Raw genomic sequence first — 20,027 nt, forward strand, 5'->3', positions numbered from 1 at the left:
GAGAACATTGTGAAAATTGTGCTATAACTCAGTCTGAGTAGAAGAATACAGTCGTCTGGATTACATCTACTGTATGTCTTTTATATAACATCAAACTGCAACAAACTGCAAAACACACATCTATTTTAAGTGATTTCTCCCTGGAAAGGAACATTGTGAAAACAAGCTTGCTCTTTGTCTTCCAATCCACTTTATTTTTCTTTTCTTTTCTTTTCTTGGAATGATGCGACTTGCCAAATGAAAGTTTACGGTCAGTTCACTTCTCTCTGTGTCTCTCAAGTGGACTCCAGAACTTGGAACAAACAAGCAGGGAGTGATAAGACAGAGGAACGACAGGAACATGACTGTTCCTCAGAGACTCAAAACGTCTCCTTCAAGACCTGTTATTCCAGAGTGAAGGCTGATCCTCTGGAAGGCATACCCAAGACTCTCAGCCTCAAAGTAGGAACCACATTATAAATAATAACTTGCCTTTCAGGAAATACACCACACGAGTTTGGTAATTGGTGTCTCTTTAGCGATGGTCCCTAGCATCGCTAACAAATGAACCGTCTTTTTATGCCACACATTCATCTTTCTTGTAAAGCCGGGCGCCTACATTACCCACAATGCAACCCGCCGAGAGACTGGTGTGTTGTGCTAGTTGCAGCCAAATTAGTCTTGAGCTGCTAGCCTTAAGCAGAAATGAGGAGCGGCCTACAGAGTCTGGTAACTCCACACATCCACATTTTCTTTTCATTTTCAAACTACTACTCTTCAGCTCCAATTTATCAGATTTTAAGCAGCTACTCCTGGAGCCAAAATGCTTTATACTTATTTTTCTTATTTTTACATATGCAGTAGAACTCAACATGACCTGTAAACAGACTTTGATGTGTAGCATCTTCACAATTTACCTTTAAGTTGATCCTGTGCTAAGAATGTTTTTTCAAACCCTGTTATTTTAACTGTTTGATAATATATGTGCATGTGCATAAGGCTACATTATCATAATGAACATGTAGTGTAGATCATTATCTTTGCCAAGGAAGTTATGTTTTCGGTTGATTTTTTTTGTCTTGTTTCTTTGTCTGTTTGTCAGCAGAATTACGAGTGCCCTTCTAGTTCCTATTGAGATCTGGGAGACCGTTAGCTGTAACTAAAGCTGAATGAAAGTCCACAGTGGCAAATTGATTTCCAAATTTCAACTTGTTTCACCGCTTTTGATCAAAGAGCGGAGCTGCTGAGGAAATACATCAAAACATGGTTCAGAACCGAGACTGACAACCTAAAGGTCATTTATGGAGTCAAGAAAATACCATGAATAGCTGTTTAGTATTCCACATCGAGCGACGGCACAAGGTTTATGATCAGATTTGGAAAAGTGGATGTGCCATATGAAACCTTTAAACCCTCAGGAATGATGTTTTAGACTATTTCAATTAAGGTTTAACACACAGAGAATCTTAATGTGTTTACTCTTTGGAATAAACATTATCCTCGCAGAAGCGGCGTCTCTTGAGGGGAGATTTATACACTTGGAGGGATTCTTGCTTTAGTTGGTGTTTGACACAGCCTCTGCCAAGTAAAGGGGGTATGAAAAAAAAACAATATTTAATAATTTGCAATTTACATTTGTTTTGCCTCCTTTCTTTTTTTGAATTTTATTTTTATTTCTACCCAGTTGATGTTGCAAGTTTTATCTCAGTGTTGTCAGGGGTAAAGATCCATTGAGGTTTGTAAAGGATTCACATTCCCCCTGAGAGTAAAGCTCTCTTACCTTTATCCCCACTAAAGCTAAGCATAATATTATAATGCTGCCTATACCTCTTACCTTTGACAAGGCTGTGAATAGGATTCCCCAAGGTTAAGGAATAGATTAAGGATACGTTCAGAATAGATTCAAACCAAATGATTCTCATTCTCTTTCCGCAGGATTAATGTCTATGAGTTGTACTGTATTCTTCCCATCAACTAGCAGCTTATGTATCCCTCTCCCCACCTCAGGAGGCTTTGGAGCTCTTCAGGCCAGACTTCATCAGCCGATCTCAAGGTCGAGTGATGAGGTTGGAGCAGAAGGCTCGGAAAAGGAGATCGCTGCAGGACTCCAATCCAGACCTGATGCAGGGCCTCGGGGAGGATCGAGGCAGGCAAAAGAGGAACTGCACCACACCGAATCCACTCAGTGGTAAGTGCAGCTGAATAACCTGGAAAAGCAGGATAAGATCTGTCGAACCAATCAGACGTTTGTTGCTTCTGCTGCCAGACCACCCGAGATGACAGAAAACCGGCAGCTGTAGATCATATGACAGAAGATCCTGGGAGTTATGGAAGTGGAAGCGTGGCATTCAGCCTGTAGTGACGACAGCAAACTAGTCAGTCTAGCAATCTCTCCCAAGTGTCAGTCTAGAGCAGAGCCTCATCTTCCACATCGATCTTTTACCTTGTTTCACATCACTTCTGCAGGGACTAACACATTCTTCAAATCCTTGGACTGTTAGGATGAAGGCTCCTTCAGTGGGCATACACTGTTTCCTTGTGAATAGAATGCATACATAAGGGGAAAAGGTAAATGAGGAACTTGTAGTCATGTCATAATGAATCATGTTTCTCACCTGATCTGAGAAACAAACTGAGATTTTATATATTCTTCTCCTCATAGTGTGGTGGCAATTATCCAATTTTGCTCTCTGCTGGCCGTTATCTGGTATTGCAGATCAGTGAAAGCATATTTTCTTTAAAACTCTGTATGCAGGGAATATACACAAGTTGAGACTAAAGGTGTCTAGACTAAAAATGTGATGTTTTCTTTTCTATTTGTTCCAACTTTTTTTTATACAAAATGAAACTGGTTTGCAGCGGCGTATTATTCAAGGTCAAAATACAACAAGCAAATATTTCACATATAGGAAAAAGAAAACAGCATTGAATACAGATAAAAACAAATGTAATCAAGCAGAGCACGGATGCACGTCTAAATGAAAAATTGCGGCCAAGATATGATGTAAAGTGCAGGAAAAACATATTTCTATCTAACACGACTTGTCTAAACCAGCATTTGTCAAAAATGTTGTCCATCAAGGTATAAAATTGTTTTTAATTATATTGCTGTCAGTAAAATTATGTTCACAAAGATGTAAATTCGTTATTTATGTGCAGCAAACGCTACATATTCAGTGTAAACTCTGTCAGTGTTTTTATTTCTCTCACACTGAAGCTGTCAGACTTATAAACTCTAACAAAGCTTTGTTGAGTTGAACTTTTTAACTACATAAACTGGGTAATATCAGAATTTCTTAAATGCTTTCAGATTATGAACACCTTTTTCACACATTCATCACAGCAGATTGTTTTATAGTTTACAACACTTTTGTCTTTGCAGCAAATCCATCCAGACTCCTGACCGTGCAACGCTTCAGAGTAAAATATTAATAAAGTACAGAGGCATAACATTTCAGATAACTGAAGGCTCCAACTTTTTGGAAGGTCATGGAGGAGTTATGGAATTAGGAGCCTTGAAACAATGAATGAACAAAGAGTCTTGGTGCTGTTGACCTGAGCAGCAGCACTCTGCCAATTCACTTCAGTTCAATCTGTGAGAGACAGAATGCTCAGACCTAATAGGACTGGATAAAGCTATGTATATTTACGTATTTGATATGTCTCCATGCATGCATGTGTGTGTGTGTGAGTGTGTGTGCATGTGGGGTTGGGCTATCAATGCTCAAATGTGTCTGAAAAAGAGAGATCACACACAGTCCTCAGTGTTCATTAACATATTCAAGCTTCATTTACATATTCATTCTTATTTGTTATTCCTGTGTGTGTGTGTGCGTGTGTGTGTGTGTGTGTGTGTGTGTGTGTGTGGGTGTGTGGGTGTGTGTGTGTGCTTGTCCCAGATAACCTTTTCAAGCCTAGAGAGAGGTCTATATCAGGCAGAGAGATGCAGCTGAGGTCCAGACGGTGAGTTCTCCAGACCAAACCCGCGTCAGACGATGTCACTCCATCTCTCCTTCGCTCTTTGTTTTCTTTATTCCGCACAATCCATCAAGCGTGTTTGTGATATCTGCCATGCATGATGGTTTGTGCACAAACACGGCGCACATTCAAACACCCACACCAACACAATAGATGTTTGATGTCCAAATGTCTCGACAGGAGATATGAACTACCCTCTGTATACGTTATCTCTTCCCCCCTTTTTTTTGCCTTATCTGGAAAGGCACAGCTGATCAGATGATGGCTGCCCATTGTAATTTTTTGTAAAAGCGACACTATCTGACTTGGAGTATATCCTAACAAATTGGCTGTAAAAGCGATCTGTGCGAGACCTGTTTATCAGTGGATCCAGGTTTAGGCCAGATGTGTTCTCACTAGATAATACCTTGTCTCTAATATGCCAATCCATTAGCATAGCTCAGCCACCCTCAGACTTCTGATACCATTTTAACCTGCCCTGTATGAATTTGCCTTTTTGTGTGTGTGTGTGTGTGTGTGTGTGTGTGTGTGTGTGTGTGTGTGTGTGTGTGTGTGTGTGTGTGTGTGTGTGTGTGTGTGTGTGTGTGTGTGTCTGTAGGATTTACAACAAGCTGCCAGAGGTGACAAAGAAAAAAGAGGAAGAGAAAAAGAGGACTGTATCACAAACCAACAGATTGCGAGCAGACCTCTTTAAAAAGGTTGGGATTTATTATGATTCAAAACATTTATCAAATGTGTCAAATTCTTCAATTATAATTCAGTAGAACAGAAAACATCTTGCATCAACAACAAAAAAAAGCTTAAAATGTATTAAACTCAAATTGTAATACTGTGTTTTGACTGTTTTCTGAAGGCGTGATGTTTACTGCTGCAGAGCTCATTTTAAAATTAGAATACTTTTCTTTTGAGAAATGTTGTTGATGAGGAGGTTGTCTTTGGAGGTGTAGATGTAAGTCAGTGTAATCTAGTTACACTCTCAGACAAATCACCTTACACTAAACTTGACTGACCACAGTCAAACTTATAATTGAGGGTGGGGATAAGAAATGTTCAAAGCAGGTGTCTGCACAGTATATTTTAGGGCAACAATATTTTAACGTACCTAGTGTGTCATAGTGTTTTTGATTGGATATTTATCAATCACACCACGACAACAGATTTCTAACATGGTCTCAAGATGTTAAATAAAGACAAAACGTGTAACATAAAATTAAACAATACAATATGAAAATACAAAATAACATCAGTTCAAACTGGACAAATTATTCAAATCAACATTAATGCTCCTAAATACAACAACAATACTGTATTTTGATTTATGTTGATCTTATACTTACCCATTTTGTGAGTTGTTGTAACTAAATGACACATGATGTATAAATGAATGAATTCTGTGTTCATAAAATGTAAAACACGGTTTGATCGTCATCCAGCAGAGGTCACTGTTTGACTGCTAAAGCCAGATCCATTGTCATTTATCAAACTAGATTTTCACCCAAATAAATGTGCATTTACCATTTAGGTGTATTCATTGTTGTTACATGTTATTTAACTTCTGTAACTTATCAGTGTCTGATGTTTTCTTAAAAACCAGATCAGGAAACACTAAAGAACTTTCTTATAATTCATGACAAAACGAAACACTTACTGCATCACAACTAAGCCCATTTCACTCCTTATACCAACGCTGTGGTTTTGGCTTTCACCAGAGAAACAAGTTCCCTCATAACTTACCTAAATGAAACTGATTCTATGCCCTGTTGACATAATGTATAGGACATGCTTTACTGTTACAGGCAGTACCCACGTCTTCCAACAGTGAGGGGCATGTGGGAAATGAATGATATATTTAGGACATGCAGTGTCAGACATATCAATTTTTCAGCTTCACTTGTGGGTGAGCCTTCACTCACTCTCCCATTATAACCTAACCACAACAATGAATTTGCTGTCAGTCAGGTGAGCTGTGAAAAACGTGAAGAGATGTCTCCAGTATCTTACAGATAATTACACAATCATGGCAGTTTCAGGCTTGAGAGAGAGAATATATGTATGTTTTTTAGCAAGATGATCTCAAGATGATTGGCTTCTCGCTCGTTTTGCCGACGCTTACGAAAACTGGCAACTGCTTTGCCTCAGGCCTCCAACAACCTTCATTTTAACCAGTGAATCGACAGTAAATCAACTTTGTGTGGTTTAATGACACAACCTGCAATTATAAATATTGCACAGTGTGACGTCAAATGGCTCTGTAAGAGAACATTTTATATTTCTTGAGGAAACGGAGCCAGCGTGACCTTGCCACCTCTCAAATGAAGCTATTAGCCGGGCTCAACCACAGCGAGATTGGGAGAAAAGGAGTGTGTTTCCTCCATGATAAACACTGAGTCGTGTGTGCTTTCAGAAGCGTCGTTTTTTTGTCGGAAAGCCTGAACACACACAGACAGGTTGAGCCCAGAGGAGAGTCACAGAGGGGTCTGATAGGGAGCGGTAGAGGGTGGGTGGTTTGCAATGCTGGCTAAAATGAGATTCCGGCTGTCGGGTATTACTGTGAGAGGAGGGTGATTGCATAGCAGTGTATTCGGTCAGATAGCAAACTAGAATTATTCCTCCTTCCTGGGTTTGACCACCTCAAGGGTGAGGCTGATGGAAGGGAAAGCCAATTTAGCAGCGGGAGTCGCTCCTGTGTGATGCAGAGCTGCTCTTAAGAGATTGAGGGAAGTGAGGGACTGAGAACAAATACATGTGTTCTTAATCTGTTTTTTTGGGGGGAAAGCTATCAGTACCATTGTTGTTGTTGTTCTTGTTTTGCAGAGACTTCTGGACCAGATCCTGCAAAGATAAATGAGACAGACCGAAAGGCGAAATGGGTTTAATTCACTGGCCGTTCTAGCTCTTCACTTTTTCTTCGTGTATATTAAATATGACTTTGTATTTAATTCAGTCAATCTTCTATGCAAATCATTCCCATGCCTGGGCATAAATCAATTTTGTTAAGGCTCAATTTCTGTTAAATAGCATGCCCATTGCATGTACAAAGGAATAAAGATACACATTTTTTATTTTGCTCACAATGTTAACATGATGATGCAGTTATCAGGGTGACAGAAACACACATTTAGTAGTTTATTTGCTTATAATTTAATTTGACAAGACAAAGACATTATATATTTCTGTCTATGCCACAGTGGCAGATTAAATAAGCCTTTTTGTTGACCAAAGTTATACTGTAAAAGTATTCTATTAGTAAAGCAATTGATGTTCAGGGCATATTCTAATAAGTTAATTGTTGTTGTGTGCAGACATTAACAAAGCCATACCTTCTTACATCACAGACACACACACAACAATTGAGAAAGGTTTGACAGTTAAAATATTAAAGCAAGGAAAGTGTAATCTGTCTTCTAAAATTACTAAAAACAATAGTAATCATATATTGTTGCTCATTTCCTTCCTAATGATTTTATTCCTTATGTACAATATGATTTTCATCTAATGTATTTCAAGAATGAAATAAAAGCATTCCAAGGACATTCTGTGTCGATGTGTCATTTTCCAGGAAATGTAGCTTTGAGCAAAATTTGACTCTTACCATTGGTACAGTACTCCAGGTTTATAAAGTGGAAGAGGGGTGAACTATGTTTTTCGTCTTTGGCTTCACGTCTGCCTCGAGGCCTCTGGGTCCTCCCATCCGGAACACTGGAATTCCAAGCTAATCGAACTCAGGAGACACGCAACGCCTGTGAAAGGGGGCCTTTGTGACAGAGCTCCAAACCAGAGATGACATTGTAACAAGAGAGGAAACTTCTGAACACACCCTGGGTCTGCCGTCCGCATATAGCCTGTAAAGGTGACTGACATCTCTCTGGAATTTCAACAGAGCCTGCTGGGATGAAGAGAGAACAGGGGAAGGACATGTGCCGCAGCTCTCAGACAAACGTGTTGTATAAATGCATTGGGGAAAGCTTTTGATGTTATACTGACAGTGTTTTAAATCCCCGACAAATGCCAGGTTAAATGTCAAATTATTTGAACTTTTTGAATTTTGAAATTCATTCTCGTTCGCTATGAAGAAATGATGAACCAGCTGCCATGTGCAGTAAGGTTCTTGCTTCCAGATGGATCGATTGGGGCCCATAGCAAGAAACATATGTAGTAAACAGTATTGATATTCACGGACTATACAGATGGATGCATTACCAGCAAAACAATTTAAAAGAGTAATCCACATGGGAGAACTGCACTCCTGCAGTGGGCTGGTTCCAGACGATGAGCACAGACTGACAGGCATTTGTATATGAGGAGAAGGGCTCCTGTCAGTCTGCCTCTCTCTCTCCGAGGCATCGTGTGTCTGTATGTCACATTGCTATCTCCTGCATAATGTGGACTGTGTACTCAGAGGCCCTTCGCCTTGCCTTGACTGACTCGGATACCCTGAAGGTATAGCCGATATGTCTGTCTTAGAAATGAGAACCCCTGCTGAGCTTACAGTGCTAATTGTGTACATTGAAGCAGAGACACTGATTATAATTTGCTCATTAGTCATTCCATTGGCAGCCCTATTATGTAAACATCTGGATTCATGTCTGTCTCTTTCCAGCTGTGTCTCTGTGTTCTATATATTTAAATCTATCATTTTTACTGTATGTGTGTCTTGAAATTGGTATCAGTCAAATATATAGGGTGAGTAACAGCGGGGGGGTTGGTTGGGTCATTTAAGAGCACATAAGAGACAGAAGCAACTGAAAAGTTACAAGAGATCAACAGAAAACAACAGAAAATAAGGGGTATTTCTGGGAAGGGGTGTACATTTTAATAAAACCTTTTCAGAGTAGGAATTAAGATACATAGATAAAATCTGACACTTGGATAATCAAAGTCAGCTTAGTGCATTTTATCATTTTATTTGCAGTTTGTGGCGTCAGTGGAGACAGGATGATGACATGTGTGTGTGTGTGTGTGTGTGTGTGTGTGTGTGTGTGTGTGTGTGCGTGTGTGTGTGTGTGTGTGTGTGTGTGTGTGTGTGTGTGTGTGTGTGTGTGTGTGTGTGTGTGTGTGTATGCGTGTGTTTTAAAGTGTTTCTGGACACAGACATAGACATTCTCATCCAAGGGGCATTTCAAAATGAAGGAGGGTCACCATTTTCATGGGCTATATACTTTTTTAATATAGAATATTCACACGCAGAAATTGATTCATGAAGTGTTTCAACATTATAAACCTCAATCATGACAAATGCACATTTACTTTCAGTGGGACCTGGGGGTTCAACAGGTTAAAAGCATAACATTTTTGAAATGTCAAATTGTAATCCCATCAGCGTACATGCATATATTTTATTCTACACAATGTATCATAGTGTTTCACACTACATTAAAATAAGAAATACATCCTATGCTAAGTAATCACCTAGGGAAGTGCCCTTTCCAATGTTTTTTTCTTTTTGTATCTTTCTTGGTTGGGTTTCTGAGGCTGAGTTTGGGAAAGAATCAATTATCTTAATGCACCTACATCAAAACACAACATTTAAGCAAACCAGAGAGCCGTTGAGCCAGAGAGAGTAGGGGGACTGAAACAAGAGGAGATGCATAAAAGCTCTTATTACCTGTATAACGTGTTATATCTACAATAAATTAATAAGTGTTGTAATACTCTAAGAGCTACACATGAAACATTGTAGTTACGTCAATACTTTTTTTAATAGTACCCAATGCAAATATTGCTTGTTAAAGAGCATAGTTTATACATTTGAGAAGAAGAAGAAGAAGAAGAAGAAGAAGAAGAAGAAGAAGAAGAAGAAGAAGAAGAAGAAGAAGAAGAAGACATGTTAATATAACATTTTTCCCCTGTACATCTGTTGTTTGTAACGTTATTGTTCTTTCAATAAAGTTGTTTTTAAAGTTTGCCACTGTAAACTAGCTGGCGTTCCTTCCGCAAACCTGCGGGACAATGTCAACACACTATTTGTATATTTTACTTATTGTCAAGCAAGTCTTTAAATGTATTTTTGTTATCCAACATAGGCTATGTCTACACTGGCTGCACGGACAAATGCAAATGTTTGCCATTGACTATAATCTAAGTCTAAACGAGGTAATTTAGTTTGGCAGTCTGTGAAATATTGTACGTCTGCACCTTTTTTGAATAATCGGATAAATACATCTTTAATGCTTCTTGGTGTGCATCAGACTGGGGCTTCTCGATACCAAATAGCTAACGCAAAATAGGTTATTATAGTAGCCTAAATAGTTTACAATTAAGTGTGATTGTATGTGTCCGTCTTTAGGACCCAGCGGAGCCTGAAGCGCACATGGCGAAGTGTGGCTGCTCGGGTCCTGGAGGGGATGGCAAGTCCGCTTCACTACTCCCCAACATCCTCTCATTCTGCCTCTTCTATCGCTCCTTCACCGTACCCCTACCACATGAGCAACATTTGGCTAACGTATGTATTTTGTACGTTTTCCCAGACTGTTGCCCGCTAAACGTGTGGTGTGGGAAGGAAAAGTTTTTGACAGCTTGTTTCTCGGGAGTGACAGCCTGCCACATCTCGTCGGGGTCTTGGTGGTGAAGCATTTTTACCCCCCTCCCCACCCCACGACACCTCTGTGAACTGCCTGTGACCAGTAACCTCCATCCTGTCACCTGTGTCTAGTGTCTGGGTGGTGCTGCTTTAATAACGCAGTCTGACCGGAGCGCTTTCCCCCCCCCCGTTTTCACCTCACCGAGCACCGGGCATCATGAGAACCTGGAGGCGGCGGAAGAACTTTGCCTTTGTGCTCTTCGCTCTCCGCGTCTGGTGCCTGTCTACGGCCACGGGAACTGCTGACAACACGGTTTACAACACACAAGAGGGTGAGTAGACAAAATCACTGTTTACATTTTCTGTCATAAGTCATTTGGCTCATTTTCATGTAGTGCTGCAGATGTTAAGCCACAGTCTGAACATGATTTTTACAGTGTGTTTGAACTGCATTTATGTTTTATGAGGCTACAGTGCAAGTAGGTCTGTGTTAACAGTAGGGTTTACCTTGTTGTAGTTTATAGAAATCTAAATATGTTAATGACTGACCTTGTTTTCTTTGATGCACTTGATGGGACACTTAAAATACAAACGTTACACACCAGTTTTGACATTTATCTACTCATACAGCCATTTTTAAATGTCTTGCTGTGCATTTTCCATTTGGGAGTGTTTCCTTTTTTAGATCCATCTCACTGCTTAGAATGGAACAATACAGGGAAGTGTCAGGATGGACAGATGAGTTTAACATCCAGGAGGATACAGCTTTATCTTTTGGCTGTAAACATAAACCAAACAGGATGTTTTTATTATTATTCAGCAGCTAAACTTAATCTGCTGAATGAATGACATAGTGATAACCTGGTGTTGTGTTTGTATGTGTGTGTGTGTGTGTGTGTGTCTGTGTGAGTGTCTGTGCATGTAGTACTAAGACAAAATGGAAAAGATAAAAACAGAAACAGACATCCTTACAGATTCACTCCAATGTGAAACAGCTTCTCTATGTTTTAGGTTAAAATGTTGTTTGCTGTCAAACTGATTTCTGTGAATCTTGGAGTTGGCAAGTTGGGATCCAGCATGCTCCAATTATAAAATAAAAGTCTAAATACCGTAACTCTTCATTTTAAGTGATTTTAATGCATACAGTGCCTGTGTGTACTGCTAAAACAACATTGCATTTCACAATTAGAGAGGGTACCTAAGGTGCTAAGAAAAGAAGATTAAAAAATGTCCACGCTACAGTAAATATAGAAGTTTGTGTCATGTCTTAAATACATTCCAGCAAAAAGGTAAATGCAATTTAGAACCACGCTTTTTCTTAGAAAATGCAGAGACAGCTCATTGTTTATGATTTTTTTTTTTTTGGGTAACAAACATGAAGCCTGAGGGTGCATCATTAATAGCCCCACAGAATAAAGCTTCCCTGACAATTACCAACACTGGCAGAGAAATAGAAAGATGTAGTTCAGGAGACGTTTACCACACACACATCATCTCAATGTGGATCATTAAAGCTATCATTCAGAGGCTTAGTTGATGTCTGAAAACAGGGAGTAAAAATAGTTTTAAGGGGTAGTGAGTATTGAAATAGGGCAGTACATACGTACCACCTCTTTGATGTCAGCAGGATACTGACTTCAGCTTCTCTCTGAAATGTTTGTCATGGCCTCCCTCCACCTCAGTGGAGACCGCACTGCAATGTCTTTCTCATGCTGTAGTTTGTGAGACAGAATGAAGCAGAAGGGTTTTGCTTTGGATTGGTTTATTTAATTGGAAATAGATATAGAAATAAACAATTTTCACTTGAAAAATTCTATTGATCATTTTTATTTAATGATGGCAAAGTGGGGTTTAACAGGCCCAGGAATATTGTGTGTGTGTGTGTGTGTGTGTGTGTGTGTGTGTGTGTGTGTGTGTGTGTGTGTGTGTGTGTGTGTGTGTGTGTGTGTTGGCATAGAGCCACAAATCAGGTGATTGGATGGGCTGTTTCCTACTGACAATCAAATTGATTTATTTTAACCATGACCGATTATTCCCTAACCTTAACCAGTGAGTTAGTTTAAACCAAACCATGATCTTTCCCTAACCAATATGTTTTAGTGCCTAAACCTAACCAAACCTTGACCATGTGGTATACCTATAAGTTATGTGTTACAGTTTTGGATCGCTCTGGTAGCGTCAGATCAGAAAACATTTGCTGTATTTGTGCTGTTCTGAAAGGCCACTACAAATCATGCATGTTGACATTTATCTTGACAATTAGCCTAATTTGAAGTAATAAATTAAGTAGAAGATACATTTAATCATCAGCAGGACAACAAGTAAGAGGAAGCTCAGGATGTATGTCGTGTAAAGTGACTGGTAGGAAAATGGCTTAGCTCAACAGTGGCCTAAATCTTATACAGCTGGTAGCCTGACGTTAGCCAAATTTGTGATGAGTGTCCTTCCTGAATCAGCCGAACTTGGGCCAATGCCATGAGTTGACACTTGCTCAAAGCTAGCTTGAGTGCTGCTTACTTAAGCAGTTTCTCAGCCTAAATTAGCCAAAGTCGGCACCCCAAAAATTCTGCCAAATCTGGCAGCCATATATGGACCAGAGCCGACATTCAATCCTGTATCGCCAGAACACCTCAGAGTGTGCCAAGTATCAGCTGCAATCTGCTACCTGGATAGAGTTCAAAAACGGTGTTGTGTTAGCGGTTAATAAATTTGTGCATCTGAACGACTTTCTCTGGCCTTGAAGCAAAACATATTGTACTACTGAGTATTTTTACAAGAACATTCTGCAAAAAGTTAACAAGTATATATGTATATATCATCATCAGCATAGAGTCAATTGTTGAGTACCACAGAGGAAGATAAGGCTATTTATGGTGCTTTGCAATATTTCACTCTGTCATATTTGTCCGTCCCACCATTGTCGAAAACTTAAAAGAAAAGGTGTCGGGGACAAAAGCAAGCTTTCCTTTCAACATCACAAAGAATACTCAAAAGGTTGACTGACAGCTCCTTGAGTGATTCTCAGAATAGCAACACATTCTTCATTTTAAAGTTGGATTAAAAGAGCCACCTCTAAATGTTTGTATAATTAAATTTAAGAAAAACAGTCTTTGAAAAAATTCTACAAAGTTAAAGTCAAGTGATCAGTCGTTGAATTGGCTGTCTGCTCATTAGCTTGAAAAAGAAGAAGAAGAAGAAGCTAAAAGCAAAAATAAACGAAGTCCATAAGGACAAGAATCAAGCCGACTGTTTACAAATCTTTGATGAATTCTCTCTCTTTGTCTCTCCTCTGCATATCAACTGGTTTTCTGAGGGTCTGATCTTTTTTTTTTTCTGGGTAGAGGAAACTCAATAAATAATTAGAGGCAGAATGAAATGACCTGGATTAGATTTGAGGATATCAACTGGTCAAACCGCAGTATCAGACGAAATTAATTAGAAAGATTAGAACGTCTGTGTTTTCGAAACAAACTGGCGGAGAGGATAATAAAACTTGCCCTGAGCGCCCTGAAAATCGTAGAAATTCACACACTCTCCCTTTGGTCTCTCAGGTGCGTAGCGCACCTTTCAGCACAGTTTCCTGGGATGTAACTCACAGCGGCGGTGGAGCCCTGACGTATGGCTGCCATCCAGTTTAAAACAACCCTTTTGCTGCTAAAGCCATTTAGAAAATAGCCTCACCCTGGTCTGTCTCTCAATCCCTAAGGGTGGCTGTCGCTTGACATTTTGAGGGCAGACTGGCATTGATTTGTTGGCTTCAGGGGAACGACACAGTTAGAAACGTCTCCCTCTGTTAAGCATCATTGGTCATTATAGCCATCAGAATGATTTAGCTCTCCTCCTGCTCACCACGTGCCGCTCTGCCCGAGGATGACGGGATCACAGATATAGTAGATAAGCCGATGTTATTTGATGGCAGCATAACACACAAACCAGTGACAACCCAGAGATGCACGCTGCTCTGTGATAATCTGAGAAGCTAACATACACACATGGAATAATGACAGATGTCACGAGTGAGAAAGGGAAAATGAGAGAGAGGGAAAAGGAAGTGGGTGATGTTCATGAAACTGTGAGAAACCTGGATGTTAGACAACAACAGAGCTGCAGACCACCGCCTACAGAAACCTGACAAACAACAGTCAGTCATGGGTGTGATGGAGGAAGGTGGCTGCGTTTCCCCTCAATCTGCGTCAACCTTCAGAGAACCAAAAGAGTCATAGAGACAAATGCGAAGGCAGTCACCTACATCTGTCATCCATTTACAGACAATTTTCTCTGAAATGAAGAAGAAATATTACTTTTTTTTGTGGCGCGAAGAAAGGAATAATGAATAGATGCAAAGTAGGAAAGGTACATGAAGTCACTGCTGTCACAACATATCTGTGAGCAGCAAGCCACTGATATTTATGCTCGAATGCAGAATGAAGGAAGATATTGGATTTACGAGAGGTGCACACATGCAGTCGTCAGTTCTCACATTTGAAATGAATGATAGGCTAGAGGTGTAATAGAAGAAACGCGAAAGAGCTGGTGAACATTTGAATTCTTTTAGAGCAGCGGTTGCTTGTTTCTTTCTTTTCCGTTGACAGCGCCCTTCTCAAGAAATATTAGCGTTCGCTCGGATGAGAGTGAGGACGGTGCGAGAAAGTGAACTGATGCAACAACAACAGGATTCTGGTTTGACACTCACGCAGTTACACAGCGGACTGAACCACCAGGTCAACTACATCAATAATTCCACAACAGAAAGGTCATCACACCATGGTGTCAGTTTATTTATTGTGAGACATTGTTGATTGGAGTGCAGCCATGCTCTTAAACCATCAGCCTTCATATTGTAGGAGCTTTTAATGGGGGGGGGGGGTAGAGGCTGTCGTGAGAGTATTATATGAAGTGAACATCTTTTGTAAATAAGATCTTTGAGGCAGAGGTTAGCTGTGCCTCGCTAACAGCAATTTGCAACCTCTTGATCTTTATATGTGTGTGTGTGTGTGTGTGTGTGTGTGTGTGTGTGTGTGTGTGTGTGTGTGTTGTACTTAAATTAATGTCTTTCCTCTCTCTGTGCATTCAGGCACAGTGGTGCTTTGAGCTAAATGCTTATGTGAGCCTGCTGACATGTTCCTAATGACAAATGCTAACATGCTGATGTTTAATTATCATCATGTTCGCCATCTTCAGTTTGTTAGCAGGCTAACGTGCTAATTAGCACTAAGCACAAAGTACATCTGAAGGCAACAGGAATGGCATTAGTGTTGCAGGTATTCTAGTTGGAATCCCAACCCAATTTGCGGTTGACCATTAACCAAACTATCCAATCGTCTGACCGACATTGCCATCCATAGAGCCATGCAACTAGCATGGCTAAACAAATCTATATTTGTTGGAACCCCTCCCCCCCCCCCCACAGAGAGCTGCTAGGTGACCCAGCATATGTGATACATACATTCTGTTAATCCCCAGATCTTCCACGCTGAAGTCCCCATAGTCCATAATGCCCAAATCTATGCAGGACAAGTTGGGATGTGGCTTTCCCACTGTTGCTCCCACAGGATGGGAATGGGACACACAAACAAATCTCACTAACCCACCCTGGGAAGTATCCTATTACCCTTATTTCACTGAGAGCTGCTGACCTCTCATCTTACTCCATCAGGCCAATAATGGGGCTGTTCTGTTTGGAATAGATCCGGGGGGGAATCCCACATCCAGGATTAACACCTTCTCAACTTCAGCACTAATTACTCCAGTGTGTCATCACAGGGGAAAGCGAGTTGATGGAGGGATTGTTGAAATGAGGCAACACTCAAATTCTCAACTTCTGCAAAAAGGCTTTTGGAGTCTTTGTTTCTCTGTGTGTGTGCCTCTCAGCCCCCTCTTCTCTCTGTTTCTCAGCCTGGGCTGTCCACTGTCAATAAGAAGCTCATAATGTTGTTCCTCATTGAAAGTCAGACCATAAGCCCCGCCCCCTTTTCTTCTGTATCTATTTGATTTTGCTTTGAACAATGTAGCAAATGTAAGAGACGCCTTTCTTACGTACATGGTGGAAGAGGAGGCAGATTGCAAGAGTGGAAAAAAGAGTTAAGATATTATTACTTTTTTTCCTGAAAGTAGAAGGACAGGAAATAATTTGCTCTTCTATCAAAACAACAAAATTAGATCGGGAGTGTTTTTTAGCCACTAGCGACGTGTTTTTTTAGGGAAGGCAATAACATCGTGTCATTCTGTCAGTTGGTCGGTCCACTACTTTGGTCCAGATTCAAATATCTCAACAACTATGGGATGGGATGAGGACGAGGTTGACATTTTTGGATTTAAATGAAAAGTCTTGACAGCAGTTTGATTGTTTTTCCATAACATTTGGTACGAATATCCATGGTGCCCACGAGATGAATCCCAATGACGTTAGCGATGACGACTGATTCTAAGCAAGTTTGTAGTGCGTAGTGTGTTCACAGCATGCGTCGTAAATACGGTTGAGTTTTAAGTGTGCTGTTGATGCACACTATTCCCTCGCAATACAACGCACAAAGGAAATTGAGAAGTGTCTATTTGTGAAGTTTAATTGGCAGTCGAGGTTTGATTGACCACCAACGTCACGTATATTGTATCATTTCCTGTTGTTATACAGTGGTAACGTATGTTGATATTTTAATATACTAATGCAACAGTCCACCATCCCATACTGTATAAAAGTAGTATGTAGTACGGCTAAAAACACTAAAAGAACCGTAAAGCTAAAAAATCTTTCTTTATCGCTACATAAATCTACTACAAATGTAAGAACATGTTTGAAAAGGCCTTTCAGAGTTTGTCTTGGAATGTACAGCTACAGCGTCGTGTTGAATATACTGTAATTTCCATGTTATTGCTAGAGAACATGAACTAACAGAGTGAGCTGGCCAATTCATTATGCTGCTCAAGATGAAACGCAGAGATGAAAAATACATTTGTAGAAAAGTAGCCTATACGTGCGTTTCAATGGATGACTTATTTTATCAGTTGAAAGAGTCTTTTCTTTTAAGTTGCTTCTAGCTTCAAACATCAATTCATATGCAGCAAATTACCCGGCACTTCAGAGAGCTACAGCTGTACTCATTTTTTTAAACAATGCTGTCTACTTTTCAGGTCTTTTATTAGTCTAGGAAAATCATATTGAAGGAGGAATTCTAAAGTGCTCTCTTTGATGTATTGGAAGGAAGAGTATTTATTATGAAAGGAAACCAAGGCTTTATTTCAGTGCTGCGTTTCACATTTTCACAAAGAAATTAACTGTAACAACCTGTAATATGGACAGCCCTAAAGATTAGGTTGATATGTTTCTATTCTTCTGAGTGACTCTGACTTCCAGCTAATTAAATCCATATCAGGACAACCTCACAGGTATCACTGTCTGGTTGATAGGAGAAGTTACAGGCCATTTGTACTTCCAGGAACCACTCTATTAAGATAGTTGTGAGCTGTATTGTGTTTCAAAGCGGCCTCATTCGCCATTCTCTTTGTTAAGGGCTTTTCTTTTCTTTTTTTCGAGGGCACAATGTAGGTGTAGCATCCGTGGCTGTATTTAGGTCGGTGGTGTTTTCATACGGAATCAGTAATTGGATGTATACAGAAAGCTCCAATAAAGTGTTAGTAGAGCTCTTTTGTTCCACTTTGACCGGAAAGATGAAAACATTTTAGCATCTTTAATCCTCAGGTTTCTTGTGTCTGAGGCAGAAGTAAAAAAACAAAAAACCAAAGCCACTAAGATCTTCACTAAATCAGAGCACTTGAGCATCACTCTGCTCGTACTTCCTTTCCCACTTATTCCTCGCTTTCTCAGATTCGTATCCCACGTGCACCCCTGTGACTGTGTGTTTTATGTCGGTATCGACCGATTATCATATATACTATATCAGATGTTCATTTTATGATTATTGACTACTTTGGCTCTGATGCAGCAGCCTGTGTCTCCGTCTGTAGTCTCCACTCTGTAGTCTCCACTCAACGTCCCGCCCACAACGCTATCTTATTGGTTTTACATCACAAGTAATAGTCAATCAATACTGAAGGTTGCTATGCTAAATATGTGCAAAGTCCATAAGCTAAGTAGCTTGTATTCTTGCAAAGAAAAAAAAAATGTTTGAAGAGAAGCCTGAATAAATACAGTTGTTAGAAGGAGATGTTTTCACAGCAATATAAAATAGATATTAGAGAGGGAATTATGACCTGTTTAACTTCCTAACCTTTTAGTTCTTTTACCGTGTTATCAAATTAAGAGAATCTTGGAATGTTATTGGTATTTGGTATCGACTACTACATCTCTGGCATCCCTAGATGTAACCTCTATTAGCTGAAGCCCTATGGCATTTTACACTACATATATTATTCTAGCAGCTAGCAGACTTTTAGCTCTTCTACTCTTACTTGGGTTAAGTCGCTGCATCTCCCGACAGAACACCACGGTTGAAGTTTTACTGCAAATGTATATATCGGTTCCAAATATTCAGTTATCGACCTACTTGATTATTCCTAATCGATATCGGAATCGGCCCAAAAAAACATATATCCCTAGAGATGTGTAGACAAGCCTGGTGTTTGAGTCACGGGTGTGTTCACTAGTGATCCTACTAATGATCAATCAACCCTTATTAAAGACCGCTTTGTCAACTAGTAATTAATTTAATTTAGAAAGCTTGAATGAGTCAAATATTTATTTTCTGGTTAAATCTTTTATTCTCCTTACACAAGTAATAATTTGTCCTTATTACTTTTGAATTTACTTAAAGGAACAGTTAGACATGTTGTGGTAAAACGCTTATTTAAATGGTAAATGGCTGCATTTATAAAGCACTTTTATCCAAAGCACACACACACAGATGGCAGTGAGCTGCCATCTGTGTGTGTGTGCTTTGGAGTGTGCTGGTGCTGGTTCATTATGAGATGTGGTCTTTAGGAGCTGGGGAGTTGAACTGCCAACCCCGTGATTAGTGGACAACTTGCCTCCTGAGCCACAACCGAGCGGCCTTTTCACTCGGCTGAGAGTTGGATTAGAAGATCAACACCACTCTCATATCCCTCCTTTTTAATAATAGGCTACTGCTGGAAGACGGTTTGCTCCAAGTGACCAAGAAAGCAAATGTGTGTATTTCCCAAAACTTCAAACTATTCCTTTAGTACTTTTGTAGACTTAAAACCTTGCTGTGATACATAAGGCTGGATAGAAATGTTGGCAAATCAGATAATGTTAAACAATCCCTACAATAAACAATACTTTTGTGAAGCTTATAATGTATAACATCCTAGTAAAGGTAGAAAACATCACATAACTATATACTGTATATTCTAAAAGGCTCCTATTCTTTGTTTTTATATTTGTGAACATGACCCAAATGAAAAAGCATTGAAAGAAAGAACAACACTGATAACAACACCTCATGTCCATGCAGTGGTTTCACCTTGGCTCATTACGCGACCATTTTATGATCAATATGTATGATCAATACAGTAGACGCTCTCAGAAATGATTCTGGGTCACAGCCAGATTTCAATAGAATCTAATTGCAACAGT

The 20,027-nt window shown here is 39.8% G+C and overlaps 2 protein-coding genes across 2 annotated transcripts in view; both read left to right on the forward strand.

The window, feature by feature from the left end:
- The first annotated feature begins 629 nt into the window (after positions 1–629).
- On the forward strand, positions 630–7,404 carry LOC115020333 ((E2-independent) E3 ubiquitin-conjugating enzyme FATS). The gene is made up of 5 exons (XM_029450294.1): positions 630–708; positions 1,987–2,167; positions 3,879–3,942; positions 4,556–4,655; positions 6,772–7,404. The coding sequence occupies exons 1-5, from the start codon at positions 685–687 to the stop codon at positions 6,799–6,801; spliced, it is 399 nt and encodes a 132-aa protein (XP_029306154.1). The 5' UTR covers positions 630–684; the 3' UTR covers positions 6,802–7,404.
- A 2,975-nt stretch (positions 7,405–10,379) lies between these two features.
- The window catches only part of adam12b (ADAM metallopeptidase domain 12b), a 73,071-nt gene continuing 63,423 nt past the window's right edge, over positions 10,380–20,027 (forward strand). The window contains exon 1 of the mRNA XM_029450242.1: positions 10,380–10,809. Within this exon, the coding sequence (XP_029306102.1) occupies positions 10,695–10,809 (115 nt within the window). The 5' untranslated portion in view covers positions 10,380–10,694. The remainder of the gene's footprint in view (positions 10,810–20,027) is intronic.

This window comes from Cottoperca gobio, chromosome 15 (genome assembly GCF_900634415.1).
Source record: "Cottoperca gobio chromosome 15, fCotGob3.1, whole genome shotgun sequence".
Classification (NCBI taxonomy): Eukaryota; Metazoa; Chordata; class Actinopteri; order Perciformes; family Bovichtidae; genus Cottoperca; species Cottoperca gobio.